Here is a 14,893-nt window from a genome sequence, read left to right as displayed (position 1 = left end):
AGGGACCAAATCCTTTCCATTATGTAAGTGTTAAATGCTGCAAAGATTTTACATAATTACATAATTTCTATTGGATTGTTGATTACCTTTCCATTATGTTAATGATTTTCATAAATCATCTCCCCTTGAGTATTTCATGCTCACTAAACAATGGCACCTGTGATAGTTGTACGCATTGCCCAATTGTAGACTTAATCAGAGAACCAATCTAGAGGGCTGCATTGGGATTGGGTCCCGCCGGGTCCTGCGGGACTCAACCCAAATCTTGCGGGAGCGGGCGGTTTGAACTTTGCTGCGGGCGGGATCAGGCGGCTAAAAAAACCACTGCAGGATCGGGATGTAGCCTATAGCGACAGGATGGAGTTAACAAATGATGTGGGAAAAGAAGCTCAAACAAGGTCTGAAGGCGCACTGAGCCCTCTACTTCCCAGCGCTCTCAAAGCTGGCGCGTTTCATCTTCAGTATCCCCGCATCCAGTGCGCCTTCAGAGTGGGCCTTCAGTGTCTGTGGGCGCATCTCGGAAGAGAGACGCACGGGATTGGGACCGCAGTTGGTCAGCAACATTCTCTTCCTCTACAGCAATATTATGGCTAAGTGATTCATTTGTTAAATTCATTCGTTTCATTCGTTAACTTTGTTTATTTTATGTTATTTTTTAGTGTTATTTGAGCCACTCACAGCCTACTCTCGTTGCTATTTGTTAATTACATAAAGAGGCGTGATGATGCCGGTGTTATTGAGCATGATGCGTGATTATATAAAGGTAGAAAAATAAATAAAATACAGAGGAGGAGAAGAGAATATGAAACAGCCTTTATTTCATTAAAAACTAAATGAAAACAATGAAATAGGAGCGCTATTCCTGACCAGTGCGTCAAAAGACATGCAGGCCAGGGAAACGAAACAAACAACCCCATGAATCTCTTTATTAATAGCTTATAAAATGACTGTTTTCTCCTGCGGGACAGGAGAAGACACAGAATCAATGCATCTCTATTATTGTGCGGGCATAAATTCTCAGAGTTTTGCAGGAGCGGGCGGGAGTGGACCTACACATTGCGGGTGTGGGCGGGAGTGTAACACACACGTTGCAGTTGCGGGCGGTAATGGTCAGAAATTCAGCGGGAGCGGGCAGGAGTGGTATGAAGAAAACAGTCCCGCGCAGGTCTCTAAACCGATCATAGCTTTAGCACGAGGGATAACATAACATACTAATAATGCGACTATCACAATTACAGATAGCAGAGGTTTTAATAATTTTATCAACATACTGTAGCTTTCCACCTGTTCCCAGTCAGCCAGGACCACAAACTCCATCCTTTGGGAGCTTTGGAGTCCTTGCTTCTCACTTGGTGCCATATATCATTTAGGTGAGAAACAGTATGTGTCATATTATCTGAAATGTTGTTGTGGGATGTGGTTGGAGTTCAGGCTGCCCTTGTCTTGACCTTGACCTTGACCTTGCCAAGGCCTCTCATGTAGCAGAAGTATACTTGCAAGTTCTCTTTAAGTGAACTTAACATCATACTTTTAGATCACTATTTATGTTTTCCACTTTTGAGTACAAGACTAAGATACTATGCAGGTATTATATTTTATACTTGAAATATGCATTTAACTGTACTTACATAGACTTAAGATAACTTAGATGTATCCACTGACATCATTGGAATGGATTTTTCATACACAATATGCACCAACACTATGATTTAATGTCAGTTTGTGTCCTCCTTATACCTTTTTAGAGAAATTTCTCCATGTGAGCTCAATATGATCATCAGAGCAAACTACAGTTCAGTCAGAGAAAACTTTATTTCCATTTGCAGTATTGTATTTGGCGGTATAGCTCTGTTCTGGGGCCTCTCAGCCTTTCCTCAGGCGTACACAGAAAGCCTCTTGCATGGGCCTATGTTAAAAGCCTAAGGCCGAGAGAGCACACCTCTCTGCCCTTCCACGTGCGAATGAGGAAAGCAGAGGCAGATAGAGTGAACTCCCCTGCTCTTTCATGCGCCTACATGGTGTTAAAAGCCTAAGGCCGAGAGAGCACACCTCTCTGCCCTTCCACGTGCAAATGAGGAAAGCCTGAGGCAGATAGAGTGAACTCCCCTGCTCTTCCATGCACCTACATGGTGTTAAAAGCCTAAGGCAGAGAGAGCACACCTCTCTGCTCTTCCACTTGCAAATGAGGAAAGCCTAAGGCAGATAGAGCGAACTCCCCTGCTCTTCCATGCGCCTACATGGAAAGCCTAAGGCAGGGAGAGCAGCAGCAAAGACCCCTGGGAACAGAACAGAGCCAGCACCAATGAAAAACAGAAATGACACTGATAAGTCAGACACAGCATGAGGCAGCAGAGGAAGCAGCAACAGTAGGCAGTTTAAATAGGGTGCCCTGAATGAGATTCACCAAGTAATTGCATAGAAAGGAATCATGTGATCTATCAGCTGACTCCCTTCCATCAATCAGCTGCTTCATCAGTTGATTGGGCTGTTTGAGATCAGCTGATGTAGCTGGGATGTGAGCTGAGCTTGACATCCTGTCCTGCAGAACTAATGCTATGCTCAATTTTTCATTACTTTTTCTTCTGTTGCACTGAAATATGAGTTTCCACTCCATCTGTTCAGGTGGTGCAGTTATTTGAGTGTCATTGTTCTCACCTGCCCGATGGAAACAAACTGAGGGAGCAAACGCTCCAGAGCTCCAATAAGCCGCTCCCAACATGCTTAATCATGCCCTGAGATTGAAGAGAGCCACAGCAGAGCACTTATAGAGGGAGCAGAAGTACGGCGTAAGTGCAGGCTTGAGAAATGGACTGCGACGCCTGATAAACATGCTCGTGCCATAAAGCTGTCATTCCCTTGTCACTGCAAAGGCAAACGGAGAAAAGGCTGGGTCTGCTCTCTTTTTACTGAATGACAAGATGACAGGGACACGCTGCGTGTTTCTGACAACACTCAACATATACTCTTGATAAAGTCATCAAAGCCTCTGCTGTTTATCAATACTGCTGTTTGCAGAAGATTAGCAAGACACGCTGTATTTATATGTATGCTGTCTGCATTTATGTGCAACATGGACAGTTATAGACCATCACATTTAAGCACAAACATCATTATAATAGTATAGTAATTATCAGCATGGCTCAAGAACATGCGGAGAAAGCGGAGTCCTGGAACAAGTACTAGTTTTTCAATCAAATTATTTATCTCTCTAGTCACCTTAGAGAGCACAAGGTTTTTCAGTTTATATTCATGTCTTTCAAACCACTAACCTTAAAATCCCAGCAATGAAGCACTTCTAATTTTGACGCAGCAGAAATTGGCCCGACATGACAGACAATAGCGGGAGCTGGAGCACTTGACAGGGACTGAATAGTTTATTCACAAAGAAACAGCACTGTTATTCATAGATGGTGCAGTTGTTTTTGATGTCGAAACACATTTTCTGTCTCGCCATTGTTTATATGGATTTAGCCGAGCATTTCTGAATCAGACAATAGTATTATGGTTTCACATCACTGTGTTCAGCTCCTTTGTGTTGTTACCAAAGCTGGGTCAAAATGTTATTTGAAATCCCCATGGGATTACCAACAAAAGTAGCATTTTCAGTGAGTGCTTACAGGCCACTCGCAAGGCCAATTTAATCCATTTGAAAATGTGAGCTTTCACCATCTGGCTCAATAGGGAGCAATATTTCTTTTAGAATATAGTCAGATTTTAGTGATTCATCCTATTAACTCTCAGGGTCTACAGACTAATGACTGTCTGATTGTGTTATGTTCTGCTCTGTGTTTGTGTCTGCAGTCCCTCCGGTGTTGTCAGTGTTCCAGCCATCCTTCAATGCCACAGCCGACTACCAGGAATCAGTCACCTTTACTTGCATCACCTCCGGATCTCCTGACCCTGTGGTCACATGGCACAGGTACTTCCTTAATACCCAGCATTGCTCTCTGACATACATCTCTGACTGATATTGGACAGGAAAGCCTTGAAAACTGGAGGGCTCTCAGAGATGTAGACTGGCGATATAAACAAGTGGATTCGCAAATATTATACCCATTCCAAAACCATGAGCATTAATCTGCTGCTGTAACAGCCTCCTCTCCTCTAGGAAGGCTTTCCATAAGATTTTGGACCATGGCTGCAGGGATTTGCTCCAATTCAGCCACAAGAGCATTAGTGGGGTTGGGTGCTGATATTGGGTGATAAGCTCTGCCTTGCATTGGCGTTCCAATTCATCGCAGAAGAGTTGGTCAATCCAAATGAGGGAAACCATTGCTTTACTGAGCTGGCTTTGTGCACAGTGGCATCTATGACTGCTGCATTTTAGTAGTTATCAAGTACTCCAAAAAAGTAGTCGATTAATCATGGGAGGTAGATGCTAGATGCTTAGATGTGAATTGTGGTTGCAGTTAATCATAGTGTTGCTTAATGGTGTTCCACAGCTCAGCATGTGAGAGGATGATATAGCCTAGTCTGATAAAATGATTGATGTCCCTAAAGCCATCTTCAGACACTGCAGTAAGCAGTCAAATATCCTTCCCAATGAAATTTACCAACAGACCTGTTATTTTCCTTTTTCTGTGGTCGGTGATCGGATGTTTGGAGAATTCTCAGTTTTTGTCTACCTACTTTGTTCACTCTGTTGGTACTTCTCCTTGCTAACGTTGCTGCTGCTAGTGCTAGCAATAAGCAGGTGTAGCTTTAAATGGTTATCCATAGCACTGTTGTTGTATTTTAGGGTCGTCTTGTATGAATTACAGCTGGCTGTTTTATCTGCTCTGGTAAAGTATTTCTAGACTGATGAATTCTTATTACTATTTTCACTTCTATATTTTATTATATATTAACAATTCTCTGCTCTGTTTTGTCTTGATTCATTAGCTTTTAGAAAACGTGCACCAACATGAACAAAATGAGCACAGAGTAGAGGAGGCTCAAACACTGAGCATCAATAAGCCCTTCAAGTCAAACATTAAACTATGTCTTGCCATCCCCAGCTACATATTTGCTGTAGATGTGAGCTGCTGGACAGCTGAATTTCCCTTCGGGGATTAATAAAGTTCTTTCTATTTCTATTCTATTTCTAGATGCATTACAAGTGCTTTATTACTACACAGTGCTAAAGCCACAGATGAGCAATTAGTCTATAATGATGCACAGTGTTGACTAATGGTTTTGATAGTCGATCAGTCAACCATTCTGTGAAACCCCTACTGTCATGTTGAAACAGGCAATGGCCTTAACACTAATGTCTAAGATATTAGTCAGCAATAATAGTAGCATTGATATAAATCCCAGTGAATGAAGGGCTGAACCTGAGCCATGTAAAACAGCTACAAACTAGAAGACCACATACTTTCAACATTTAGTGTATTAACTAGGGATGGGCATTTCTAGTATTTTCCGTATTCAAGTACTCATACTAAATTATTGTAGAGTACTCAAGTACACGCAAAAAATAAGTAAATTAATACATTTTAAAAAAATCTAACACAAGGATAGGAATGTTTATTGGTCAGCAAAGTTTAACAAGTGCAATATATATTTATTCATTGAACAACCATGATTCAATTAGACTATTAAACCATAAATTCAAACATACCTAAAATCAGCAAACTTTCAGTTACTGCTGTTACATTCGGTGAGATGTAGCACTGAAGGACCATCTCCATAGCTGCTCTCTTCCTGGTCATATCAACCTCTGCCCAGTTAGCACAAGCTAACACAGCTGCAGTGGCTAACATCCAAAACCAGGCAGTTTAATAGTCCCAGCAAACTCATACCGACAATGAAATGGTTCGACTCTGTCTGAAAAGGAAATAAGATTTTACTTTAAGTTAAAGGAGTACTGACATCCAAATTAAGTACTTGTGTATTCATACCCATCCCATGTGTAAACCACTTCATTCAAGCTTACCTAACCTACATTAGGTAATAGAACATATGTGCTTCTACCCATAATCATTACAAATGTATTCATCTTTATTTGCACCCATATATGTGTCAGTATTCCCCTGAGAAAAACAGCCTCCATATACACGGTTCTAAATTTTTGGTTCCAAATCGAGCAGATATTGTTTCACAGTCCTAACAGAGGAATTTATAGTCCGCCCTCACACATTGCCCTAAGCAATCACACAATAGTATCACATGCCATGTAGCGCCAGTGTGAAAATTTGCACCTGAAGAGCATTTGACTCCCCACTATCCACTCTCCAGCTCAACATCCAGTAATTAGCTTGCACCCACTCAGCAGGCAATGGTAACGAGCTATTTGCACCTGAGCATCTATTGATAACACTTTATTGGCATTCCAGTGAAGTTCATAGTTTTTTTTCCTATTATGCACTTGTTTTTTTCTTCCAGTTAATCCATCTTAATGGACCATAGCAGTGTTGCTGTATGTTGTAGCCCATTTAGCACAAATCAATTATACCTTGCATAGCTACTGACTGCTTTCCTAAAGCATACTGTAGTGTTTTCGATTTTTGAATGTGCACTTCCTACCTTCTGGGCAGCTATTACTTTCACTACAGTGTAAAAATCAGCTTGTATTGAAAGATTCTTGAAGTAATCCATCACATTGAAGAGCATGTCTATTGTAGTTTTTTCCCTTTTTTCAAACTTACATTATCATTACATGATAATGCAAGGGAGAAATAATTTTAAAATGACACAACAATGATGTGACATCCCCCATTGTTTTAACTATGATACATCACCAACCTCGGGCAGGTGTCTGTGACTTCTTTTTCATGCTCTCCTGTAATGAATGGAAGTCAATGGCTGCCCTGAAGGAACTGTAGGAAAACACACATGCAAAAGTCTGCTTTGAAAAATGCTTGTAGGTAAAGTTGATTGGCAGTGAGGGGGCTAAAGACCTTTGCACACCAAGTCCATGTTCTTTGTATGTGTTTTTGAATACGTCTGATACAAATTGTTGCACACAGAAACTTTGCATACCAACACATTCTCACTCTGACCTCGTCACATATCAACGTTTGGTCATGTACTTTCCATGTCAAGATGTGATGTGCAAGGTACCCTGGGTGCATTGGTTGTTGACAGTGGGACGCCGTGTCAACTTCAGCCTGTTACATGCATTGTCTGTTTTCAAAATACACCTCTGTTTTTACAGGAAATGCAACATTTGCATATATTTCCTTTCAAAATTAAATGCACTATGTTGGTACAATACTGCAAATTAACATAAAAATACATCTTTTTTTTGTCAGAATTAAATGCATTTTCCCCTCATTCACCCTCTCTCCCATAGCAGCTCTTTGTCTCTGCTCCTATGGCAGCCGGACTGTTTGACATGTTTGACAACGAATGGATGAGGAGAAACTTGTTGTCGAGGTCAAGAAATATCCTGAGCTATATGACCAAATTTCCTGTCTTTATAAAGACAATGGCCAAAAAGATGTTGCCTTGTGAGTCATAGCTTTGGAGACCAGCTCTCCAGGTGAGAAGTCAAGTTTGATTAGGAGTTCTATACATGATTGTAATCTGATGCAAAGGTGAAGGAAGTACATTCAGTACTTTCAGTAAAAGTAGTGATAATTTTGCGTGGTCGTCTCTTGACTAGCTGCGCAACGCATCCAGTGTGTGCTAGGGGCGGCAATAGCACCTAGCACGACAGCGTCGGTGTGTTTTGCTAAAGAGCATGTCCCAGCCTCCTTGAATAGCCTTGCGCAAAACTGCGTAGTATAATAATGACATCACAACTTCACAGAAGTCCTGATGACTCATTTAAAGGCACAATCTTTGAATACAGACTGAATTTCTCTGTGGATTGGGTGTTTTGTTACTTTCACAGCATTTATATAGCACCTATATCTGCTTTATATTAAGAAATCCATGGACAACTGACTTATGACAAGGTGGAACGATTAATGACAGACTTAAGTTTTGGAGTCAGTGTATAAACACTACCGACAGAACGTGAGGCCGAACCTGGCCTAACTTCCGAAGTCGTTGAAATCCGGTGCTTAGGCATTAAACTTGCAGCATTAGACACTGACAAAAAAAGCCGTCCTTTAACGTCAGCATGATACGTGGCTGGTTGCCAATATAGTTTAATGGTGCTTGGCAGCGCCAGGGTGAAATGCGGCAGGACAGAAGTAAACGTAACCACCGTTGTTTGTTGTTGAAGGAAAACGCAGTGTATTTATTTTGAAAGAGACTGTATGCAAACTGTACACTGTATTTTGAAAACAGACAATGCATGTAACAGGCAGAACTTCACATGGCATCCCAGAACATCAACAAACAACACACCCAGGGTACCTTGCACGTCGTATCTTGACGTGGAAAGTCCTGGACCAAACATCAATATGTGACAAGGTCGAAGTGAGAATGTGTTGTGAGGACGTATTTATTATTGAACATCATAAAACAGCCTAAAAAGTGGTGTGCAAAGGCTTTAAAACATGAAAATATGTTAACATTGTCCTTAAAATACCAACATTGTTTACTTCATTCTGCAGAGCGATCCACCAGTTTGTTCTTTTCTATAGTCTAACGTCAGCTCCTATAATAAAAGAGGGGTGACAATAGGACAATAGCAGCTGGTCAAAATAACCCTTAAATATAGTTCTGAATTGAACATGATGACACACAGCAATGTTTAAGTGATGTTTCAAACACCCACACGGAGCCTTCGTTTTTAGCAATCTCAAGTTATTATATATTAGGACTTTAACCACCATGTTCTGCTGTCTTTATTGCAGAGAAGAGCTTGATTGCCCTGTAGCTTATTTTTAGATGTTGAAGAATTAAAGTTTGTGACCAGGGGCTGTAAACCAGAGGCAAAGAAAATATAGCTTTTTCTTGACTGGCATTGTGATTCTACTACAATTAAACACAATTACATTCACAACAGGATCTTTGATAAAAGTGACAGACAGATCATTCAAACAAGGCAGGAGGCAGCTTAGTTACCAAAATGTGTCACTCCTATTTGCTTTAGATATAATTAAACATCCAGATTCTACAGTAATTACTGCAAAAGTTCATTTATTTAAGTCTTTTGTTTAGGTTGTATTAGCATGCAAAATAATGTCAGTGCTGAATATATAGGAGGTTATTTGGGCAAATAAAGAAAAGAGCGTACATCTTAAGTGATGTTGAATACGGGCATGAAAAGGTAAACAAGCAGATATCTCCTTTACATATTCATCTCCTTTACCGAGAGGCCGTGTGCTCCAGCATTTACCCTGCTGACAGCAAGTATACTGCAAAATGCATAGTTCGACTGGTAAATGCATCAATCCTGTATTTTATATGACAGTGTCTCAGAGAGTAATACAAACGATAATGAGCTCTGAAGTGTCTTGTGTTGCACTTTGAAAGAGAAGTCGATCACAGCAGAAAGAAAGGACGAGGCACATGCATCACTTTGCAAAGTACAAACAAAATCTGAAGACGCCGCACAGCTGGAGACGACCTCGACTTTGTACGTCTCATTCATCTTGCTCTATAGTTTTCAGCCCCAATGGCAGAAATGATATTTACTCCTGTGGGTGTGTATGTGTGTGTGTGTGTGTGTGTGTGTGTGTGTGTGTCTCTGTGTGTGTTACCTTGTCTTTCAGCGGCAGAGCAAACCAGGAAAATGTGATTTTAATGATTTAACAGCATGCATAATAAAATGCAGCAAATTTCACAGTGATAATGGGTGAGAGGTGATGTATTGATTCAGCTTTACTTTCATATTGAGACTATCTATGTGGCAGCTTTGTCCCCAGATAATTAATACACTCACTGTCTCTCTTTGTGTCATAATAATAGTTGTAGTCATTTGTGAGGTATTAATGTGCAGCATGGTGTTTTGTTTGGGATGCCATCCCACAAAAATTCTTCTCTAAAGCTTAAAGCAGCTATAAGGATTTTTTAAATGGTTATGAAACAGTCTCAATGTAATACTTACGTCTTTATATGAACTCCTCCTAGGCTGGAAACTACATAATATGTCTATTTATAAAACACGTTGGGAGACATGATTTTCATGTCATCATCAGTATATGAGTTTTTTAATTCACAGTAATTCGTAGCAAGTTCTGAAAAAGTTGAGGCAGAGGGTACTTGCTGTAGCTGTGGCTGTGGGTGAGAAGCTGTCAGCAAATAGTTTGTTGGGCACAGGGAAACAGAGATCTGTGTGGGTACATAAGACCCTAAAAAGAGGGTGGATCACAGGAAGTACCACCAGCTTCCCCTCTATCATGACTATTTCCAGGCTTATTTTAGGATGACTCCATGGCAGTTGATAACCTGCTGTCTGTCGTCATAATAAAAATGAATACTAACTACAGGGCGTCAATTGGTCCTGCTAAGTGACTGAGTGGGCTCTAGTTTTCCGGCGCAGCGCAGGGTGGCGCAGGGTGGTGAACCCCGCACAGAGCTAGTTTCGAGCAGCGCAACCCGAGGCGCACTCAGTTTTGTAGTTTGGCAGACCGAGGTGTGCTGAGATGGGTGTGGCGGCGCAGCAGGGGGGAGGTGTTGACAGATCCAGCTTGGCGCAGTGACAGTTTCATGCCAAAAGGCTTCGCCGAAGGTGCGCTAAAAGCTTGCCAGCTGAAACCAGGTCTACTGTCAGCGCAGGGGGAGTGCAGCCAGTGTAAGCCGAAGTTTGGCTGACCGGCGGACAGTGTGCACACGTCACCAAAACCTCACAGGCAGGTTTCCAGAGAGCAAAATAACAATAATTTATACAGTGATATGCAAAAGTTTGGACACCCCTGGTCAAAATTTTGTTTACTGTGAATAACCAAGCAAGTAAAACATGACTTCCAAAAGGCAATAGATTTAAGATGACACTCTTCTTCAGTATTTTAAGCAAGATTACTTTTTAATTTCAATCTTTTACAGTTTCAAAATAAAAAAAAAAGGAAAAGGGCCTGAACCAAAGATTGGGCACCCTGCATGGGCAGTGCTTAATAGCGCCCCCGTTGACAAGTATCACAGCTTCTAAACACTTTTTGGAACCAGCTAAGAGCCTATAATTCTTGTTTGGGAGATCTTCACCCATTCTTCCTGCAAAAAGCTTCTAGCTCTGTGAGATTCTTGGGCCGTCATGCGTGCACTGCTCTTTTGAGGTCTATCTACAGATTTTTTAATGTTTAGGTCTGAACTGTGAGGGCTATGGTAAAATCTTCAGCTTGCTCCTTTGAGGTGGTCTATTGTGGACTTTGAGGAGGGTTCCCGTTGAAGCCATTCCTCTTCATCTTCAGCTTTTTTACAGATGGTGTGATATTTGCTTCCAGAATTTGCTGGAATTTAACTGAATCCATTCTTCCCTCTACCTGTGAAATGTTCCCCATGCCACTGAAAGGAAAAAAAAAGCATCAGGCTTGTTCAGATGTACTTCTGACGCTAAATTTTGTGGTGAGGACACAGGAAAGGTTTTCTCCTGATGTCTCTTCCACGAAGGTAATATTTGTGCAGATGTCACTGCACAGTAGAACAGTGCACCACCACTCCAGAGTCTGATAAATCTTCCTGCGGGTCTTTTGCAGTCAAATGCAGGTTTTGATTTGCCTTTCAAACAATCCTACAAGCAGCTCTCTGGGAAAGTCTTCTTGGTCTGTCAGACCTCAACTTGACCTCCACAGTTCCTGTTAACTGCCATTTCTCAATTGCATTACAAACTGAGGAAACAGCTTCTTTAGAACACTTTGCTATTTTCTTATATTCTCCTGCTTTGTGGACATCAGTTATTTCAGTTTTCAGAGTGCTAGGCAGCTGTTTAGAGGAGCCCATGGCTGCTGTTTGTTGGGACAAGGTTTCAGGTTTCAGATTATTTATATAGCTATGAGATTTGCATCACCTGGCCTTTCCTAACGATGACTGTGAACAAGCCAGAGCCCTAACAAGCTAATAAGGTCTGAGACCCTGGTAAAAGTTGTCTGAGAGCTCAAATGTCTCGAGGTGCCCAAACTTGCATGGTGCTCCTTTTCTTTTTCGACTTTAAAACCGTTGAAAAGCATGTTTCATATTTAACTTCAGATCAGTTCATCCTCTACTTACTTAAACATTCATAGTAAAAGAAATTTTGACCAGGATGCCCAAACTTTTGCATGCCATTGTACTTTCATCACTTTATCTTAAGACAGCCTTTTTCCACCGGGGAATTGTAGCCATTATACCAAAACTACCAGTCAAAGTATACCTTTGATGTTACATGGCCACAAATAGATGCATTATCTCGTCACTATATGCATCTTGCAAACAACTGTGTTTCTTTTTCTCGCTTCCAAAACAAATGCACATGTTGATCAGATCAAAATGTTTCCAGGCGGTCATGTGCATTGTCCACAGGGCCGCCAAAATCAACACAAAAAGAAACTTCCTTGGATTTGCTTTAATAAAATGTGAAGTATTGCTGAAGGTCAGACTGCTGCCTCTGACTTAAATGATGACATCACTTCAGCTGAACATCATCACTGATCTTAAACTCCAGCGTCCACTGTCTGTCAAACATTTCAGTGTTCGCTCCTTCATTTCCCAGGTCACTAAGTCTTGCATGTCCATCCCAGACTACAGAATTAAAATGCGTGCATCACAACAAAAGACACGGCTTAGGCGTAAACAACAATCACAACCCAATTTAGTTTTCCTTTTGATGTCACCCCTCCAAGCGTCTCCCAGCCTCCCAGCTGCATTTCCTGTCAGCGAGAGGTTTTGCGCCTCGTCCTCTGTGTGCATCTTGGAGTAATGGACTACCTGTCAGCAGTCAGTCAGTATAATGACATTCAGTGCTGCAGCCCGTCCTGCACTGTCCGTTCCAAAGATGAGGCCTCTCTTCATTTCCTCTTTGGCTCGCCAGAGTTATTATTACTTGGCTTTGGTGTTTCCTCCGTTGACTTTCAATTATCCTCCTCTCGCTTTTTTCCTACAGTACAGTGAGGCTGGGGCCCGGGCCTCAATACGCTACACTGTATTACTGCGTTTGTGTGTGTTTGCGTCTGAGTCTGGAAATCTGCACATTTGAAATCCCTGAAATAATAAGATTGTTTTTATTTTCCATTCATAATACAGTCTGAGACCATATGGAGAAGTCTCTAGATATATTTAGAGGTATGCATTATTCTAAGCTCTGTGCTTCTAAGCCTTTGAATTCAATTTACACAGCAGCTTATGAGGTTAAAAAACAGTTTCAGATTGAGGGCATTATGATCCATATTGGATGAACAGGTAAAAATAAGAATGTGTTTTCATACCTATTCTTCTTACTTCAGGGTTAAAATAGCATTTGGGTGGATTAAAAATAAATTGCAACTGATGCCACTGTAAGATGTAACCCCATTTTACTTGGTTTTCTTTTATTCCAAGCCGCAATCATTTTATTTTGAAGAATATCTCTCATGCATACTCTTATCCAGCCCTTTTTATACATTCATATAAGCTTACCTGGGAGCTGGCCGGTACAACCGCCACTGGCCATTGAAGCAGCTTGTGGTTAAGTGCCTTGCTGAAGGACATACAGATTGTAGTTGTTAAGAGAGGAGAGCATTACTAATTCATTTTGCCTATCTGAGCTGGTCTGCAGGTTCAAAACACTTATCTCCCAGCCACAACACAAGCCTGCATCTTTGACCTATAGATTATCAGCCCTCTGTTTCCACCGGATCGAGCTGAGAATTATTTTCTAACCTCTGTATTCTGTCTGAAAACAGCCCAGACACCAGAGGAAAATGTACAATGGCATTGTACATTTCTACAAACCACGGATATGCTACATTTGTACATTTCATATGTACAGTATTATATTGTTTCAAAAGCATGTATTTCTGACAACATGTATATAAGCTGAGTTTCTCGTCAGGAGGTGGAGGGGATGGTGGATGCAGACAACTGTTCGAGACAAAGAAACAGCAAAACCTGTTGTGTTTTAGGGTGCTTTCAGACCTGACCAAGACTTTCTTGAAGAGGTGGTCTAGGTCCGGTTACAAATGAATTCTGGTGCGGTTTGTTTGTGGTGAGAATGTGTTTCAACCTCGATCTGAACCAACTGCAGTCGCATTACACATTGTTTGAGTTAAACATGAGCATGTTACAGTCCTGGAGGATTATTAATGTGCGCCTCCTCCTGTGCTGCCTTAATATGCACAGTCAGCGCATCCAATGCATCAAAACATTGTTTTCTAGTTGGAGCCGCGCCTCATTTTCAAACTGTATGGTTTGCGTAAAATGAACAATGACAGCAATATAGTACACGATGACCAGCACTAAAATCAACCTGCATAGTTTTCCCTCCATTGTGACATTAGAAAGTGTCACATTTATCTTGCAAGTGTATTGTTCTTCAGTGTCTTGATTTTTCCTGCATGGCATTTGATATGGTCCGCTTGTAGATGCTGCCGTGAGAATACAAACCAACTCTAGGCAATTATGTAACTTTGTAGCAAAATCAGTCCCTGATTCAGACCAAAGCAAGACAACTCTAGGCCTTAAAGCACCCTTAGAGACACTGGGAGCATTTCCAGCCATGATAGTGCCACCAAAACTGGGCATTTTCCTAACCATGCCCAAGTGACCAACTCAACTTATCCTCTACATAATAATGTACAAGTGTTATGTATCCAAGGTGTGCAGAAATGTACAATGCCATCATTTATTCTGATGATTGGGTTGCTTAAAAGGAAAGTTTGTTTTCTTGTGTACTTTTTTTTTCTTTTTTACGAATGAGTTCATGGACAGCAACATCATGATTCATTGTTGAATTCGTTCAACAAACAACAAAACTTTTTTCGTCTTAGTGGCCCATAGCTGTTTTTCAGCAGCATTTTAGCCAGCGTTCTGGTGCTGTTCTTTATTGAGAATAGCGCCACAAAAAGTGTTCTTGTAATTGAGATATTGCTGCATTCCCATCTGGGATTGTGCCACCAAAAGCTGG

General features: G+C 41.2%; 1 protein-coding gene across 3 annotated transcripts in view; it reads left to right on the top strand.

The window, feature by feature from the left end:
* The window catches only part of ncam2a (neural cell adhesion molecule 2a), a 546,541-nt gene that overhangs the window by 411,125 nt on the left and 120,523 nt on the right, over nt 1-14,893 (top strand). For all 3 annotated transcript variants that reach the window (XM_078165636.1, XM_078165635.1, XM_078165634.1), the window contains exon 6: nt 3,802-3,919. In XM_078165636.1, the coding sequence (XP_078021762.1) occupies nt 3,802-3,919 (118 nt within the window). The remainder of the gene's footprint in view (nt 1-3,801; nt 3,920-14,893) is intronic.

This window comes from Epinephelus lanceolatus, chromosome 24 (assembly GCF_041903045.1).
Source record: "Epinephelus lanceolatus isolate andai-2023 chromosome 24, ASM4190304v1, whole genome shotgun sequence".
NCBI classification, from domain to species: Eukaryota; Metazoa; Chordata; class Actinopteri; order Perciformes; family Serranidae; genus Epinephelus; species Epinephelus lanceolatus.
The sequence above is the reverse complement of the archived record's forward strand: the minus strand, read 5'-3'. Positions and strand labels throughout refer to the sequence as shown.